The sequence below is a fragment of the Myotis davidii genome, unplaced genomic scaffold (genome assembly GCF_000327345.1).
Source record: "Myotis davidii unplaced genomic scaffold, ASM32734v1 scaffold415, whole genome shotgun sequence".
Lineage (NCBI taxonomy): Eukaryota > Metazoa > Chordata > Mammalia > Chiroptera > Vespertilionidae > Myotis > Myotis davidii.
This window is the reverse complement of record NW_006287951.1, coordinates 2,902,990-2,917,254: the sequence shown is the minus strand read 5'-3', so window position 1 is coordinate 2,917,254 and position 14,265 is coordinate 2,902,990. Positions and strand designations below refer to the sequence as shown.

The window sequence follows — 14,265 nt, the reverse complement described above, 5'->3', positions numbered from 1 at the left end:
TGGTTCTGAAGGACAGCGAAGCTGGCACTACTGTAGCAGAAGGAACTGGCGGAATACTAAGGAGGGAAGATTTCGCTCACAGAGGGACTGGATGGGGCCTCTTCCTACTGCTCAGGAGAGAAGGCAAACCATGCAGGGGTGGAGCTTTGACTTAACCAGCTCAAAGCTGCCATCGGAGAAGATTTATGGTATCCAGTTGGGGCTCCATCCACCAATGTGACCGGGTAAAGGGTGAATGTGTATGTGAGCCCCAAATGTAGAGTTAATCAAAGATATGGTGCCTTTCCTGGCATGTACGTGCCTGTTTTTTCCTTTTGATAACAGGAGACAGGACCAGTGAAAAGCAGAGGTGACCCATGGAGTCAAACATGGAGAACTGGTCTGTGGTGGTTCCAGCATGGTGTTATGGACTGAATGCTCTTGTCTTCCCAAAATGTAGATGCAGAATCCCTAACCCCCTCTGTAATAGGATCTGGAGATGGGACCTTTAGTACATAATTAGGTTTGGATGAGGTCATGAGGGTGAAATCCCCATCATGGAGAGAGACCTGAGCTCTCTTCCTCTCTCTGCCTCGTGAGGACGCAGTGGGAAAGCGGCCATCTGCAAGCCAGTCAGAAGGATCTCACCAGAAACTAAATCTGCCAGCACTTTGATCTTGGACTTCCCAGTCTCCATAACTGTGAGAAGTAACTGTCTGTTGTTTTAGCTGCCCAGTTTGTGGTGTTTTGTTATAGCTGCCTGAGTGAACTAAGACACACGGGAAGGCTAATGAACACCCATCACATTGTGCAGAAATGTACCTGCCAAAAAGAAAGGTGTACAGATGTTAGAGCCCAGCCCAGCTCATTTATCTGTCCTCTTAAAGAACGGGAATATTAGGAGCAGTTCAGACTGCCTCCCTGGCTTAGTGGGTTTATTCCAATCACAAGAAAGCACAAAGGAAGGAATTTTTCTGTTCATTGTCCCAGGAGCCTGGTGGGAAGGAAATGCTTCCGGAGCTAGAAGTCGCAATTTAAAACAGAAAAAGAGATGTGGGCAAAAGGACGGCAGAGAATGAAAACAGAATGAGAGTCCAAGGCCTACTAGGAAAGACTAGGAAACTTTAATATTTTCCCCCCTCTCTCTCTCTCCCTCCCTTCCACTCTCTCTCTAATCTCTGTAAAGCTCAATGGAAAAAATATCCTCAGGTGAGGATGAAAAAAAATCAAAATGCTCTAAACAAGTGTCTTTCAAAAATTTGTAGGTATCAAAATTGCCTGGGAAATTATAGTAACAATGCCAGGGCCCAGGCCGTACTCTACTTCAATGAGTCTATGTGCTCCTTATTAGCTTTCCAGGTAAGTCTGATACTCACCAAAATTTGAGAAACACTGTTCAAAACTAAACCTACAGTCTACTCCCAACCCTTCTATTCCTCCAAGCAGTTTCCAGATCTAAGGCACCCTTATCCATGTAGAGGCACAGGTCAGGTACAGGATATGATCCTTGGACCTCTGTCGCCTTCACCTCTAAGCATCATTTACTATCAACACCTTTTTATGTTACTCCCCCAATCCCTCTGAGCTTCATTTTTTCCCCCACATCCCCATAGCCTCCTGACCTCTTATTGCTTCTACTATTGCCTGTCCCACCCATCATCCACAATGCAGCCAGGATACATGTTTATATATAAGAATGAAAATATATATATAACAATTTTAAATCTCTAGAAAAGTTGCAAGAATGCGACAATGAATGTCTATAAACTTTTCACCCAGCTCCCCATTTCAACTCTCAACAGTTGTCCCAGAAATGCTCTTAATACCGGGTTGGTTATGCGTTATCATACTTCCCTAATACCTTTCAATATGCAATAGATGCTCAGTCTCCTTGACCTTCATGACCTTAGAATTTTTAAAGGTCATAAACCAGGTGTTTAATAGCATATACCTCAATTTTATTTAATCTGGTATTTCTTCAAGATGAGACCTAGGTTATAACTTTTTGAACAGGGGATGTTATATTTTCTTTTCATTGCATCCTATCAGGTGCCACTCAATGTCTGCTGTCCTGTAATTGCTGGTGTGAACTTTAATAACTTGATTCAGATGGTGTTGCCAAACTTCTCTGTAAAGTTGCTTTCTCCCTTTGTAATACATATTCTTTTGGGAAATACATTCAGGCTATGTAAAATCCTATTTGCTTCTCAACTTTTATCCTAAGTTTTAGTATGCATTGATATTTCTGAATCTGATGGTCACTAATAGTGATTTTCTAATAATATCATTCTTTTCAGTATTGGGAAAAGCTTCCTCTTCTTTTCATTTGTTTATTCATGTATATTCATATCAGTATGGACTCCACAGCTCCTATCGGACTCAATGGGTTATAAATTGCTAGTATCATCATCTATTTTGAGACTCAAATTATCCCATATTTGGACATTGAGAAGCCCTTCAAGCTGGGTATTGTTCTTTTGCGATGCCCCCATCATTATTTGAGCACTTTCTTACTCTCTGGAACAAAAAGATGTGCCAGCTTATCTAATTCTTTCTCTGCCAGTCCCTAGAATGGGCCATTTCTCTAATGAGTCTTGGTTGCTTTTAGTGTAAAATAGTGTACAGAATCCAAAACCTGAATGCCAGGTGTACTCTTCACTACCCAGGTGTCATTGCTTTGAGGCAGTCACATCTTACATTTATTTCTCGTTCATTTTATGTGTTGAAAATCACAAGTTCATACCAATACTCCCAATTCCAGTTCAGCACCACACAGTTCATTCCAGCTTTCATGCTTTCCATATTTGTACATTATCTTCAATATGTTTATCAATGACCCTGTATAGAGCTAATTTTCTAATTTTCTAAGCTGCCGGCACCCTCACACACAGGTCTTGATCCCTGCTAGCACTTGCCTCCTTTGCTCAGATTTCTACTTTGATTGGGCCGGCTAAATCTCTTTTTGGTGAAAGAAAAAAGGAAGAAAGCCAAGAAAGTATTTTTGTTTTGTTTCTAAAGAAGGGAGAAGAAGAGCTTGGAAGGGAAAGACAAGAGAAAGGCCAAGTTATTTTTCTAAAATGAAAATCCATCACCTTTGGGTTGTGTGTGTGTGCACACATGCGCGTGCACACGCGCGCACACACACACACACACAGCCTTTGAATGGCTCCCCATTGCTCTAAGGCTGTAAATTTCATCACAAGGATCCAGGAGGCCCTGCATGATGTAACTGCTGTTGACCTCCTTGGTCACTTTCCCCCTCTTTTTCCAAATGCCAAGTAACAGAGTTTTCTCTCTAAAAGTCCATGTTCCTTCTTGCCACGGGTCCTTTGTATATGCTGCTAATGTCTCTTAATGATCTAACTGGCCCCATTCACTTAGGTAACTTGTTTTTCAAATCTCTGCAGGAGCACCATCTTTGCCTCTGGAAACTTTCCTTAATGCCACTAGATACAGTCAGACTACTTTGCTATTTATGGTTTTACTCACACTCTCACAGAACACAATGGTTCTTATCTCAACTGGTAATTACGAATCTGGCTGGTGGGTACATGGCTGTCCTCTGTAAAATTCTATCAAGTTTTCTGCGTACTTGAAATTTTTCAAAATAAAACCTCAGGAAAAATAAGTAAGTTCCAGGAATAGTAAATATTTAAATATAGAACAAAAAACCCCAATAAAATAGTATAGGAAACTTTAAAAAAAAGCATTCTATAACCTTGGAGCAAAGAGAACTTTTAAAACAAAGCAGGAAATCCAAGAAAAACATAGAGGGAAAAAATAAGTATATTTTACTACATGAGTATTGACCAGTTTGGGAAGCCAAAGGGTATCACACAAACAACGTATGGGAGGGGGGGGGGGGCACTGATTGCATCATATATGCAGACAAAGGGTTACCATCCCTACTAGAAAAGGACTTCCTATAAATTTCTAAAAAAACCAACAAATAGCCCAATAGAAAAATAGGTAGAGATAGGTAGAGATAATTAACAGAAGAGGAAACAGAAGTCCCCATAGCTGTGTGAATATATCTAAGTCAAATGCAAATGCAAATGAAAACAAAATGAGGTATCATTTTTCATCTTTGGGTTGGCACAGTTTTAAAGGTTGATCACCTCCAGTGCTGGTGGAGAGGCTGGAAGAACGGCACCAAACACTCCTGGTGGAGTGTGAATGTTTACAACTTTCAGAACAGCAACTTGGCAGTCAGAATGCCCGAGAGGCACATGAGACACAGAACAATAGGCATAGTATGATTCCGCCTTCATAATATCAAAATTTTCAAACTTTTGAGCAAACAGGAAACTGTGAAAAGAGACATTTAACTGTTGAAATAGGTGCTTCAGGACAGGGGTTGGTTAACACACGATGCCCCGAGTGCCAAACCTGGCTGGTCACCTGGCTCTCTGTGGTCCGTGAGCTAAGAATGGAGTTTATACCTTTTTAAAGGGTGGCATTTTAAATGGTTACATAATTTTCTACATAATATCCTCATTTTGCCTCTTGGCCAGCAAAACTTAAACTATTTACTTCCTGGCCCTTTAGTTACTGACCCCGGCTTCAGGGGAATGTAGATTCTTAGTTATCCTTTTCCTCTTCTTTTTCTGTAATGTTTTCATTTTTATAATGATGAATACTTTGCACATTTAAAGAACATAGCTAGGTCGGTAGGTAGATCAGTCACTGTGGATGCCACTGACAATGGACATAAGAAGATAAGAGGAGACCAGGGGAACTAGTTGGAAGCTGCTGTGCCGGGCTAGGCGAAAGAGAATGGTACTTTGGGATAGGGTGGGGCTGAGAGGGGAAAAGAAGGAAGAGATTTTACAAGACCCTATCAGAGTTGCTGAGGGATTGGGCATGCATGGTGAGGCATACAGAAAAAATCAAGGCTGAGTCCCAGGTTTCAGTTATTAGTTGAGTGCTGCAACTACTGAGATGGAGAGAGTGGGGGAGGGAAACTGGAGAGTGAATCAAGGGCTTTATTGAGACATGTGGAAGTTCTAAGATAAAGTCCGTGGACTAGGCAGTAGACATAGATGATTAGAACTGCCTGGGATGTGGAGGGGGAGGCAGAGCAGGAAAAACATTTAGGAGCACTGATCATGTAGATGGCACTTACAGCTATCTGGAAGCAATGGAAAGGGAGAAAAGAAGGGTACCCAGAGTCTACCTGGTGACACAGTGCCAACCCCACTGGAGCCTGTTCCCTACGGACAGACATCTCTGATGCTACTGTCAAACTGTTTGTATTCCCCCAAATCATCTGCTCCAAAATGCCCTCTTCCCATTGGCCAAGAAACACCATGGCTACAGAGTAGATATCGACCCTTTCTCACAGCCTATGCGCAAATGCTTGCCTGGACAGCCAGCTGCTATTTTTCCTCCCAGATGGATGGTTCTCCCAACACCTGGCTTCCCCAGTGGAGAGATGAGTTCAGGACCCAGTCCTTCAGAGTATGGCCCTACCATGGGTCCTCAGACAGGTGTAGCCACCTTTTATTCATGCCATGCTTTTACCCGAGAATACCAAGAAGGACTTACCAAGGAGCTAGTGTAGGTGGGGTCTGAGGTGTCATCCTGGAGGTAGCGGGAAAGGCCAAAGTCGGACACCTTGCAGACCAGGTTACTGTTGACCAGAATGTTCCTAGCAGCCAGGTCCCGGTGCACGTAGTTCATCTCAGCCAGGTACTTCATGCCAGCAGCGATGCCCCTGAGCATCCCCACCAGCTGGATCACTGTGAACTGTCCATCATTTTGCTGTAATAAGACACAAGGGGCATCGGGATCAAGATGAGCTTCAGTGGTTAAACAAAAGTCAAGGTGCCACCGCCCTGCTGCTTGTCAGCCTCTCAGTGCTGGCTGACCGTTCACTGCCTCTCCTTCCCCACTTCCGTCCTCATCCCTCTCCTGAACACTCTGTTCTCTTCTCCTTGTCAAGCCCTGTCAATTTCATCTCCAAATTACATCTCAAACCTATCCACTCCTCTTCATCTCCACTGCCACCTCTCTATCCAAGTCATTGTCATCCATCACCTCTAACGGCCACTGTGCACCTGCCCCCCCATCCATTCTCCACACCGTAGCTAGAGCCATCTTTGTAAGGCATAAATCAGGGCATGTCACTCTCTGGCTTAAAGCTCTCTAATAGCCTCCCATTGCATTAAGGTAAAGCTCCAAATTCCTTAGCGTGGCCCATGAGACCCCATGGGATCAGCTAGTGCCTCACCTTATGCCAGTGTATCCCTCATGCCTGTGCTAAAGCCACAGTGACTGCTGACCTTCCAGTCTTTTTCCATGCCAGGCTCTTCCTGCCTTAGAGGCCTTACATATACCATTCCCCCTGCTTTTCCCTCACTATCCACACCTACCTGCCTTTCAGGTTTCCCCAGAGAGGATGTCTCTGTAACCAGTCCCCTTCCTCAAATATATTTAGCACATTCTTACGATATCTTTCGGTGTATGCTCTTATTTTTCTTCTTGGCACATATAAAACTTTTAGTTTGTGTGTGTATGTCTCTCTCTCTCTGCTACTTGACTCTAGGCAATTTGAGCCTAAGAACCCTCCCTCTTGTGGTCACCACTGTATTCCTAGTGCCAAGAGCTTTAATGTAGGTGGAAAAAGCTCAGTAAATTTGTGAATGAATGACTGGTACATATATCCCTGTTTCCAGAATTAAATGTTAAGGCTTCTTCCTTGGGTACGATCAGCGCTGACACCGGGATAACCATACCGACCTCCTAGGGATCGGTGGTGCAGAAGTGCACACATGTGTCTGGCATGTGGACCCTACCAGAGAATGGGAGCTGTCGCTGCTCCTCCTCATGCCAATCTGCAGTGCTGCCCTCTCCCCGACCATCAGTGGGCTCAGTTTCTTGGGTGGATGCCATTCTTAATGGTTAAATGACAGGCTCTTCAGTGAATGCCATCCCCCAGCCTCCCCAAAGCCCCGGTGTCTTGACTCTGCACACACTGATTAAATGAGTGAACACTGGGCCACATTGCTAAGGACACATTTCCCCATCTTGTCCAGCCATAACTGCTCCCCAAAGGGCTATGACTTGTGTTCTGTAAGTAGAGGATGGCCCAGGCATTGAAATGTTTGGACTGGAGGAGAGGTGGGAAGAGGCAGACATCTAGGGTCCAGTCTAGTTACCTGAACATAAGCCCTAGGCAAGCCAGTCACTCCCTCTGCCCAGTGTCCTCATGTGAAATGCAGGAAGCATAAAGAGTGTGAGGGGGCTTCCATTATTGGATACTTTCTGTATGTGAGATGGTACACAAAGCACTCATGTGCATTACCTTACTTAAATATGTGTAGGACACATCATTCATGCATGGGCTCCTGCAAAAGCATTTTCTATGCAAAAATAAGTATGGGAAAATAAAAAGGCTCTTATAAAACTACCATGTTTATTAGAGAAAACTCCAACAAAAGTCTAACAGAGCCGTCATGAATTGTTGAAGCCTATTCCTCATGAAAGATGGTGTTTACCAGGGTTATACCCCCTGATCAGTTGAAGGATTGGAACAAACTGATACTCTATCCACTCTTTTCTGAGATCCCTTCCAGAGGAGGACCCCGCCTCTGCCAACACATTGGAATTGGCATCCCCCAAATTCCAGGCTGTTTCTAACTCAAACCTTAATCACCTCCCCAGAATGCTTCCTCCGTAATATTTTCTTCTAACAAACTCCAAAAGCAAATGCAGAGCTGCCTTTTGGAAACTATTTCTCAGCACATGGTGCCCATCTATGAGAGCTGGAAGTGCAGTGAGGGATGCAAATTCTCCTTACTAATGAACTTCAGTCAACACCTCCTCAGGAAGTTAGCCAGGCTAGCACCGTTCCCTTTCTCTAAGTAGGTCTCTGGGGATCTACCTTCCCAGAAAGCTCTCATGCAACTTCTGTATATTAGAAACTGTATTCTCACTCAGCCTGAAGTCACACGGTCATATGTTTTCAATTTGGGTTGTTACTTCCTTTCCATGAATGTAGACAACAAGGCCTTTGAAAACGAATGTCTCCCTAAAGAAGCCAACTTGTATATAAATGTTGAGGCCAGCCCTTGTGGAGATTGTAAACAACTTTGAGAAGAGTAATATTGAAAGCATGTGCAGTAACATGTCTGTGTTTCTACGTTAAGCCATTTAAGTCTTCATTGGCCTGCTTTATTAATCTGATTTGTTTTAAAATTTACATCAGTCATTCTTAGAGTTTCTGGGGACAGCAAGGCTAAAAAGTAGCTGAAAGTCCAGGCATTATAGCCACCCAGGTTGGATCCAGGGTCTGCTGCCCACAGGCTGCATGCTCTTGGTCAAGTTATTTAACTTCCAGAGCAGTTATTTCCACACCTGTAAAATAAGAACACAGTGTCCATAGTGTCCATTCTTCATAGGGTTTTTACGAGGTTAAATGAGATGACACATGTAAAAGGGCTTAGCTCAGTGCCTAGTGAATACTAAGACAGCAGCATTGATTGCTGGTATTATCAGCAGGGCCATCAGTGTCTCACAAATCAGCTCTCTCATGTACCTGGGATGCATGATGAGAGAGACTAAGGACACCTGGAGCCAGAACTGTGGTGTGAGTTCTGGTTGTGTGGGGGTGACATCCTAAGATTATTGCCTTTGGAGAACCTAGTTCACAGAACATTCTGAACTCAACAGACTGGCATCTGTAACAGCCCTTCCCCACAACTGTAGTAGCATATGATCAGAAACTAATGACTCGGGTCTAAAGTTTGGATCAATTAATCAACAAACATTGATTTCTTCCATTTCATGACTTTTGAATGGCAAGTCATACTTCACAGATATGTTCTCATCCTTAAAACTGGTTCTGTGAAAGGCAGGCAATAGTATATTTTTTTAATAGAGAAGATAAATTAAGTCTAGAAAGTTTAAGTCACCAGCCTTCAATCACTCTGTGTGGTTTTGGCTTATAACAAGATTCTAAGGCCAGAACAGCAATTACATCACTACTGACATTCCATCTCCAATCAATTGGTAATGGCTGTCTCAAAAGCTGGTTGGAGAAGAAGGCTGTGTATAAGCTTCACAGGGAAGGAAGCCATGATTGATTAATGTCCGCTATGACTATAGAAATAGAAAGAAGAGTCATTTCTACACTACACTCATTACGCTACACTCCTCTGACTCTTTTAACTCCTGTCCAGTGCCTTTTCCAAGGGAATATATTGACTTTTGTGAAGGCCACTGCATTTTTCTTTAGGGTCTGCAGGGTAAACACATATCATGATAAGACTGGATCATGCCTGTTGAGTTCATAATCTCGGTGAAACTTAAAGATATAAGCATATTAAGGTTTTCTGACATGTTCAACTGTTTGGTATTCATTTCATTGGTATAACTCCCCAGAAAGAACTTGCAGGAATATGAACAATAAAGATAAAGAAGATTTAAAAAGTTTCTTTGTGACTTCAGGAAAAGATCTGCCATGCTGAGCACATGGCAAAAACACAGCACATAGAAGAAATACAGCCTCAGTGAAGTGATTTAAATTTTCTTCCCTTCATAAAGTGCTTTCTGCTGAAATTGCTTTTCTGAAAATTCACTGAAGCCACTTGCTGGCCCTTTTATTAGACAGGAAGGATTTAGGTATTTCAACTTCCATTGACAAATCCACTTCAGGAAATGAAACCCTTATTTGATTTGTTTGAAGAGAATGAATCATAGATTTTTTTTTAACTGAAAGAGACCTTTCAAGATCATCCAACTCAATGCCTTTAGTTTATAGATTGGGAAATTGAGTTAACAGATTTGTTCAAGGCCACAGGGTGACTCACGGCAGAGCCCAAAGCAGAACTTCGGTCTCAGGACTTCCAATCTGGTGTTCTCTTCCTGACATCTGGGTTGCTGTTGTCTAGTTTCAGCTCATGAATGAGCTTCCCTGATGAGAAATGTCTCCATTTGTCACTGCTCAGTGACTTCCATGAGTCTTTCGGTTATGACTATCTGTGAATGAACCAGCAGCAACCACCAGGCCACCGTTTAGGCACGAAAGCCTCACAGAGCACGGCGACCTTGTTGGCTGAAGCATGGAACATTGATGAGGTTCAGGGGTTGTTCCTAAATTTATGGAAGAGCCACCAGATTAAAGCCCCTGAATTTGAATGCCAAGGAGGAAATATTTAATTGTAGATTTGCATGCTACATACTATCCATGACACAGACTTTGGGAAAAATGGAAAATAATGAACTTACTGAATGTGTGTTAAAAGAATAATGGTGTTTCCAATCCCTCCAGAATGTGAGGGATTCTAAGTCCCCAAAAGGGAGAAGAGCAGTGAGTGAACTGTGCTCACTGGTTCCCCAAGGCAGAGCCTCTCGGATGCTGACCCAGGGCAGGAGCTGCAGCCACTGCCCAAAGGGGCCATGTCCAGCGTGAAAGGACCAGTTGGAGGGAGGAGACAGCTGCACACATTGGGGACTCATCCTTACCCTTTCTTCTCTGAACGGCAATCCTAAAATTATTCTACTTCCCAGAAGATGGACCCTACAGAACTTAACTGATGACCTACTTTTAGATTGTATCAAGCAGCAGATACATCAATTAATGTTGCTATGCTCCAGGGTCTGTGGTAAGGCTGAAATTAGATTTATAGATTACCTGCCTCCATGCCGTGCGAGGAGTCAGAAACGCTTCATTTCCCCTCTCCTCCTGGCTCTGCCTGCTCCGGCCGCCCCTTCCTTGCCGTCCTTTCTCTTTGGTTTTCCTGGGCTCCTCTCTTGCCCCTAGCTTTTCTCCCACTGCCTGGGCCTCATCATCATGAAAAATGCTGGTGTCCAATATGTGCCCATGTCCTGGGACGCAAATGGAAACAGCCTGTGCAGAGCAACGCTGTGGGACTTTGATTTCCCGCAGTCTCCTGAGAATGAATCTCCCTCACCCTGCGCGGCCCAGGGAGAGAGAGTCTGATCACAGTCCCAGATCATGTTGAGACTCTCTGTGAAGTACGGTCGGGTGACATGTAGGAAATAAATGACTCCTGAAAGGGCATGGAGGCTGGTTCCAGAAAACACTTTTTCTTCTAACATTGCCTTCTACTCACTTTTATTGGACTGTTTTCATGAGAGCTCTGATCATGAGTGAATGCCCCCGGGGAATCATGGTCCATACCCTGCTCTTATAGGAGAGGTTTGGCTACAAAGACAAGAGACCAGGCTCACTCAGAATAATAACTACATTTCTCCTGTCACTCTGGAATATTTTTTGTCCCAGAAATAGTTATTCATGTTTTTCATTCCACTAGTATTTACCAGGCGCTCTCTATGCTAGGTACTGGGGTGGCAAAATACAAGGTATAACCCATACCCTCCAGGAGGCTGTGCCAGGCAGAGTCCATGGGACTCACAATCTACATCTGTTGTCCCCCCCATCCCATAAAAAGAAATAGCCTACTCCTCAATGACTCATATGAGACAAAACGTGTATGCTCGCCCTGCAAAGTTAGTTTCAATACTGTGCACGCACAGCTTCTAGACAAGTCCCCTAGCTACCCTTTCTTTCAGGCTGCAGTTCCCAGGCTCTACTCCTAAGCTTTGGAGCCACAACACAGCTGCTGACAGATTACCAAAGAGGCAATGCTGACTTTGGCCTTCAACACACTGTTCCATTGTTTCACCCTACCTGCCTGCTCCCCCGCCTGTCTGCAAACGCCTCATTCTCCAATTACAGATAAATTCTTTCTGGAGCCTTCTCTGGCTTCCCGACAAGATGTCAGTTCTTTGCTTATGATACCTCTGTGTTCCATGCACGGAGACAGATCCCTGCTGGAAGTTTTGGACACTAAGGTCCTTAGGGGCAGGGACTTTGGTGGCATAGTCTCTAAGGTGGACATAACAGGTCCCCCGACCCCTTATGTATAATAAATTGCTGTTCTTGATCAAAACGTAGGGCCTCTTTCCTCCCCTTGCATCGGTGGGTGAATTGCTATGGTTGAAATGATGCTGTGTTACAAAACAGATACTGCCTCCTCCTCTCGGGATGCTATTTTGGGGACTCAGCTTGCTGTGAGGAAGTCCAAGCCAGTCACATGGAGAGATGCCACCTGACACCAAGTATCAACCACAAGACACATGAGTGACAAGCCTTTGGATAACTCCAGGCCTCAGCCCTTGAGCTGCCCCATCTGACACCACATGGACTAGAGATGATCTGGCCCAGTTGCATTTTCATGAGCAACGCAAATCATTGTGCTAAGCCACTAAAGTGTTGGCCTGGTTTGTTACACAGTACTAGAGCAATGTCTCCTGCCTCTCCATAGGCCCAGCACCCAGCACACAGCGTGACCAGAGCAGTCACCCCACGAATGTTTCAATGACTGACTACAAATGGTTCTTTGATCTGAAGCTACACCTACTGTGTGACATCTTGGTGATGGGCATAGTCTGCTACTTGGTATCACCCAGAAGATCTTGCTCAGAAGACCCTGAACCATTCTTTGGTGCTGCTCCCCTCGCCCTCACCCTGGACCCTTTGTTCTCAGGCCTCCATTGCAATCCCGTGCCGAGCTTTTGTCTAAGGATGCCTTGCTCCTTGGCCTTTGCTTAGTCAGCTCTCACTCCCCAGACATCAGCGTCATGGCCATCCTCACCCACCCCTTCTCTGAGCGACGCCGCATAGAGATGAAAATGGTTCCAATGTAGCTCCATGTGGGCACACTGACAAGGATCTTTTACAGATCCCCTATGGCTGGGGATCTGTAAAAGATCCTCTACATTGGAACGCCCACCTGTGTTGCAGGTACGCCCACCTGTGCTGCAGTTTGGGTGGGAATCACATTCTTCATCAACCCCAGAAAAGACTGTGGATGCTGGTGAACCAATCTTCCCCTTTCTTGCCCAGAAGTGCCTCCTCAGAGGGCAGGTGGCCCAGACACCAGAAAAGGGCAACCTGTTTTATCTCTGAACTGCAAATGATGAGAGCTGGCTGGGGGCGGGGGGGAGCAGCTGTTCTGGGAAAAAGGCAGAGAGGGCCACTGGCATCTGCATGAATCATGCAGAGCTATGAGCAGTTGAACGTCTCTTCAATCTCCAAGATTCTTACAGATGCCAATGGCCATCCTCTGTCCCCATCTATTAATTCTCATTCATCCATCAAGCATTTACCAAGGCCCTACAACCTGCTATCCTCCTACTGAGGGGTCCACGGGCTCTGCGTTCTTTTCTTTTAGTAACAAATCTGTTAACCTCGTGAACACCTCCAACACCCACTCACATTTCCTCGGGTGATTCCTGAATGACAGATTCTCCTCATGTGAACACTTCTCCCAGCCATCGTGCTCCAGTGGCCACCAGTGCGGGCATCACCCATACCCCTGAGCTTCTCTTACCCTGAGGAAGGAATCCAAGGCGCCATTCTCCATGAACTCTGTGATGATCATGACCGGCCGACTCTTGGTGACCACGCCCTCCAGGCGAATGATGTTGGGATGGTCGAACTGGCCCATGATGCTCGCCTCGCTCAGAAAGTCCCGACGCTGCTTCTCCGAGTACCCGGCCTTCAGCGTCTTGATGGCCACATAGATTTCCCTCTTGCCCGGAAGTTTCAAACGCCCCTTGTACACCTCTCCAAACTCCCCTGCAACAAGAATGCAATTGTTACCTGCTTCCTTCTGTGTGTAGAACCACAAGGGGAGGCAGCTTAGTTAGAACACTGGTGCTAGAAGTGGAATTGTGGTTAAAGGGGTGGAAATGGAAATAGTGTTTTCTCACTGTAACTATAATGCCTTCACTGGCTCTAATCAGTTCCTTTTTATTTTATTTTTTATTTATTTATTTTTTCATATATTTTATTGATTTTTTACAGAGAGGAAGGGAGAGAGATAGAGAGTTAGAAACATCGATGAGAGAGAAACATCGATCAGCTGCCTCCTGCATATCTCCTACTGGGGATGTGCCTGCAACCAATACATGCCCTTGACCGGAATCGAACCTGGGACCCTTCAGTCCGCAGGCCGACGCTCTATCCACTGAGCCAAACCGGTTTTGGCTCTTTTTTTTAAATTTTTATTTTGTTTTGTTGCTTAAAGTATTACAAAGAGTATTACATATGTCTCCTTTCCCGCCCCACCCCCCCTTGACATTCCCCCGGCTTCCCCTACCCCCAGGGTCTTTCTAATCAGTTCTTGACAAACAAGAAGCAATACCAAAATACGAACCTTACCTAGGATCTTAGAAATAGTTCAGGTAACTAATGTGGAATTTCAGAATATATGTGAGTTTGTTTTTCCCCACATTTGGTTTTTCATGTGTCCC

The 14,265-nt window shown here is 44.6% G+C and overlaps 1 protein-coding gene across 1 annotated transcript in view; it reads right to left on the bottom strand.

Moving 5' to 3' along the window:
* EPHB1 (EPH receptor B1) overlaps positions 1-14,265 on the bottom strand; it is a 283,401-nt gene that overhangs the window by 38,429 nt on the left and 230,707 nt on the right. Inside the window, exons 11-12 of the mRNA XM_006759807.2 lie at positions 13,341-13,588; positions 5,527-5,742 (exon numbers count right to left, since the gene is read on the bottom strand). Of these exons, the coding sequence (XP_006759870.2) occupies positions 5,527-5,742; positions 13,341-13,588 (464 nt within the window). The remainder of the gene's footprint in view (positions 1-5,526; positions 5,743-13,340; positions 13,589-14,265) is intronic.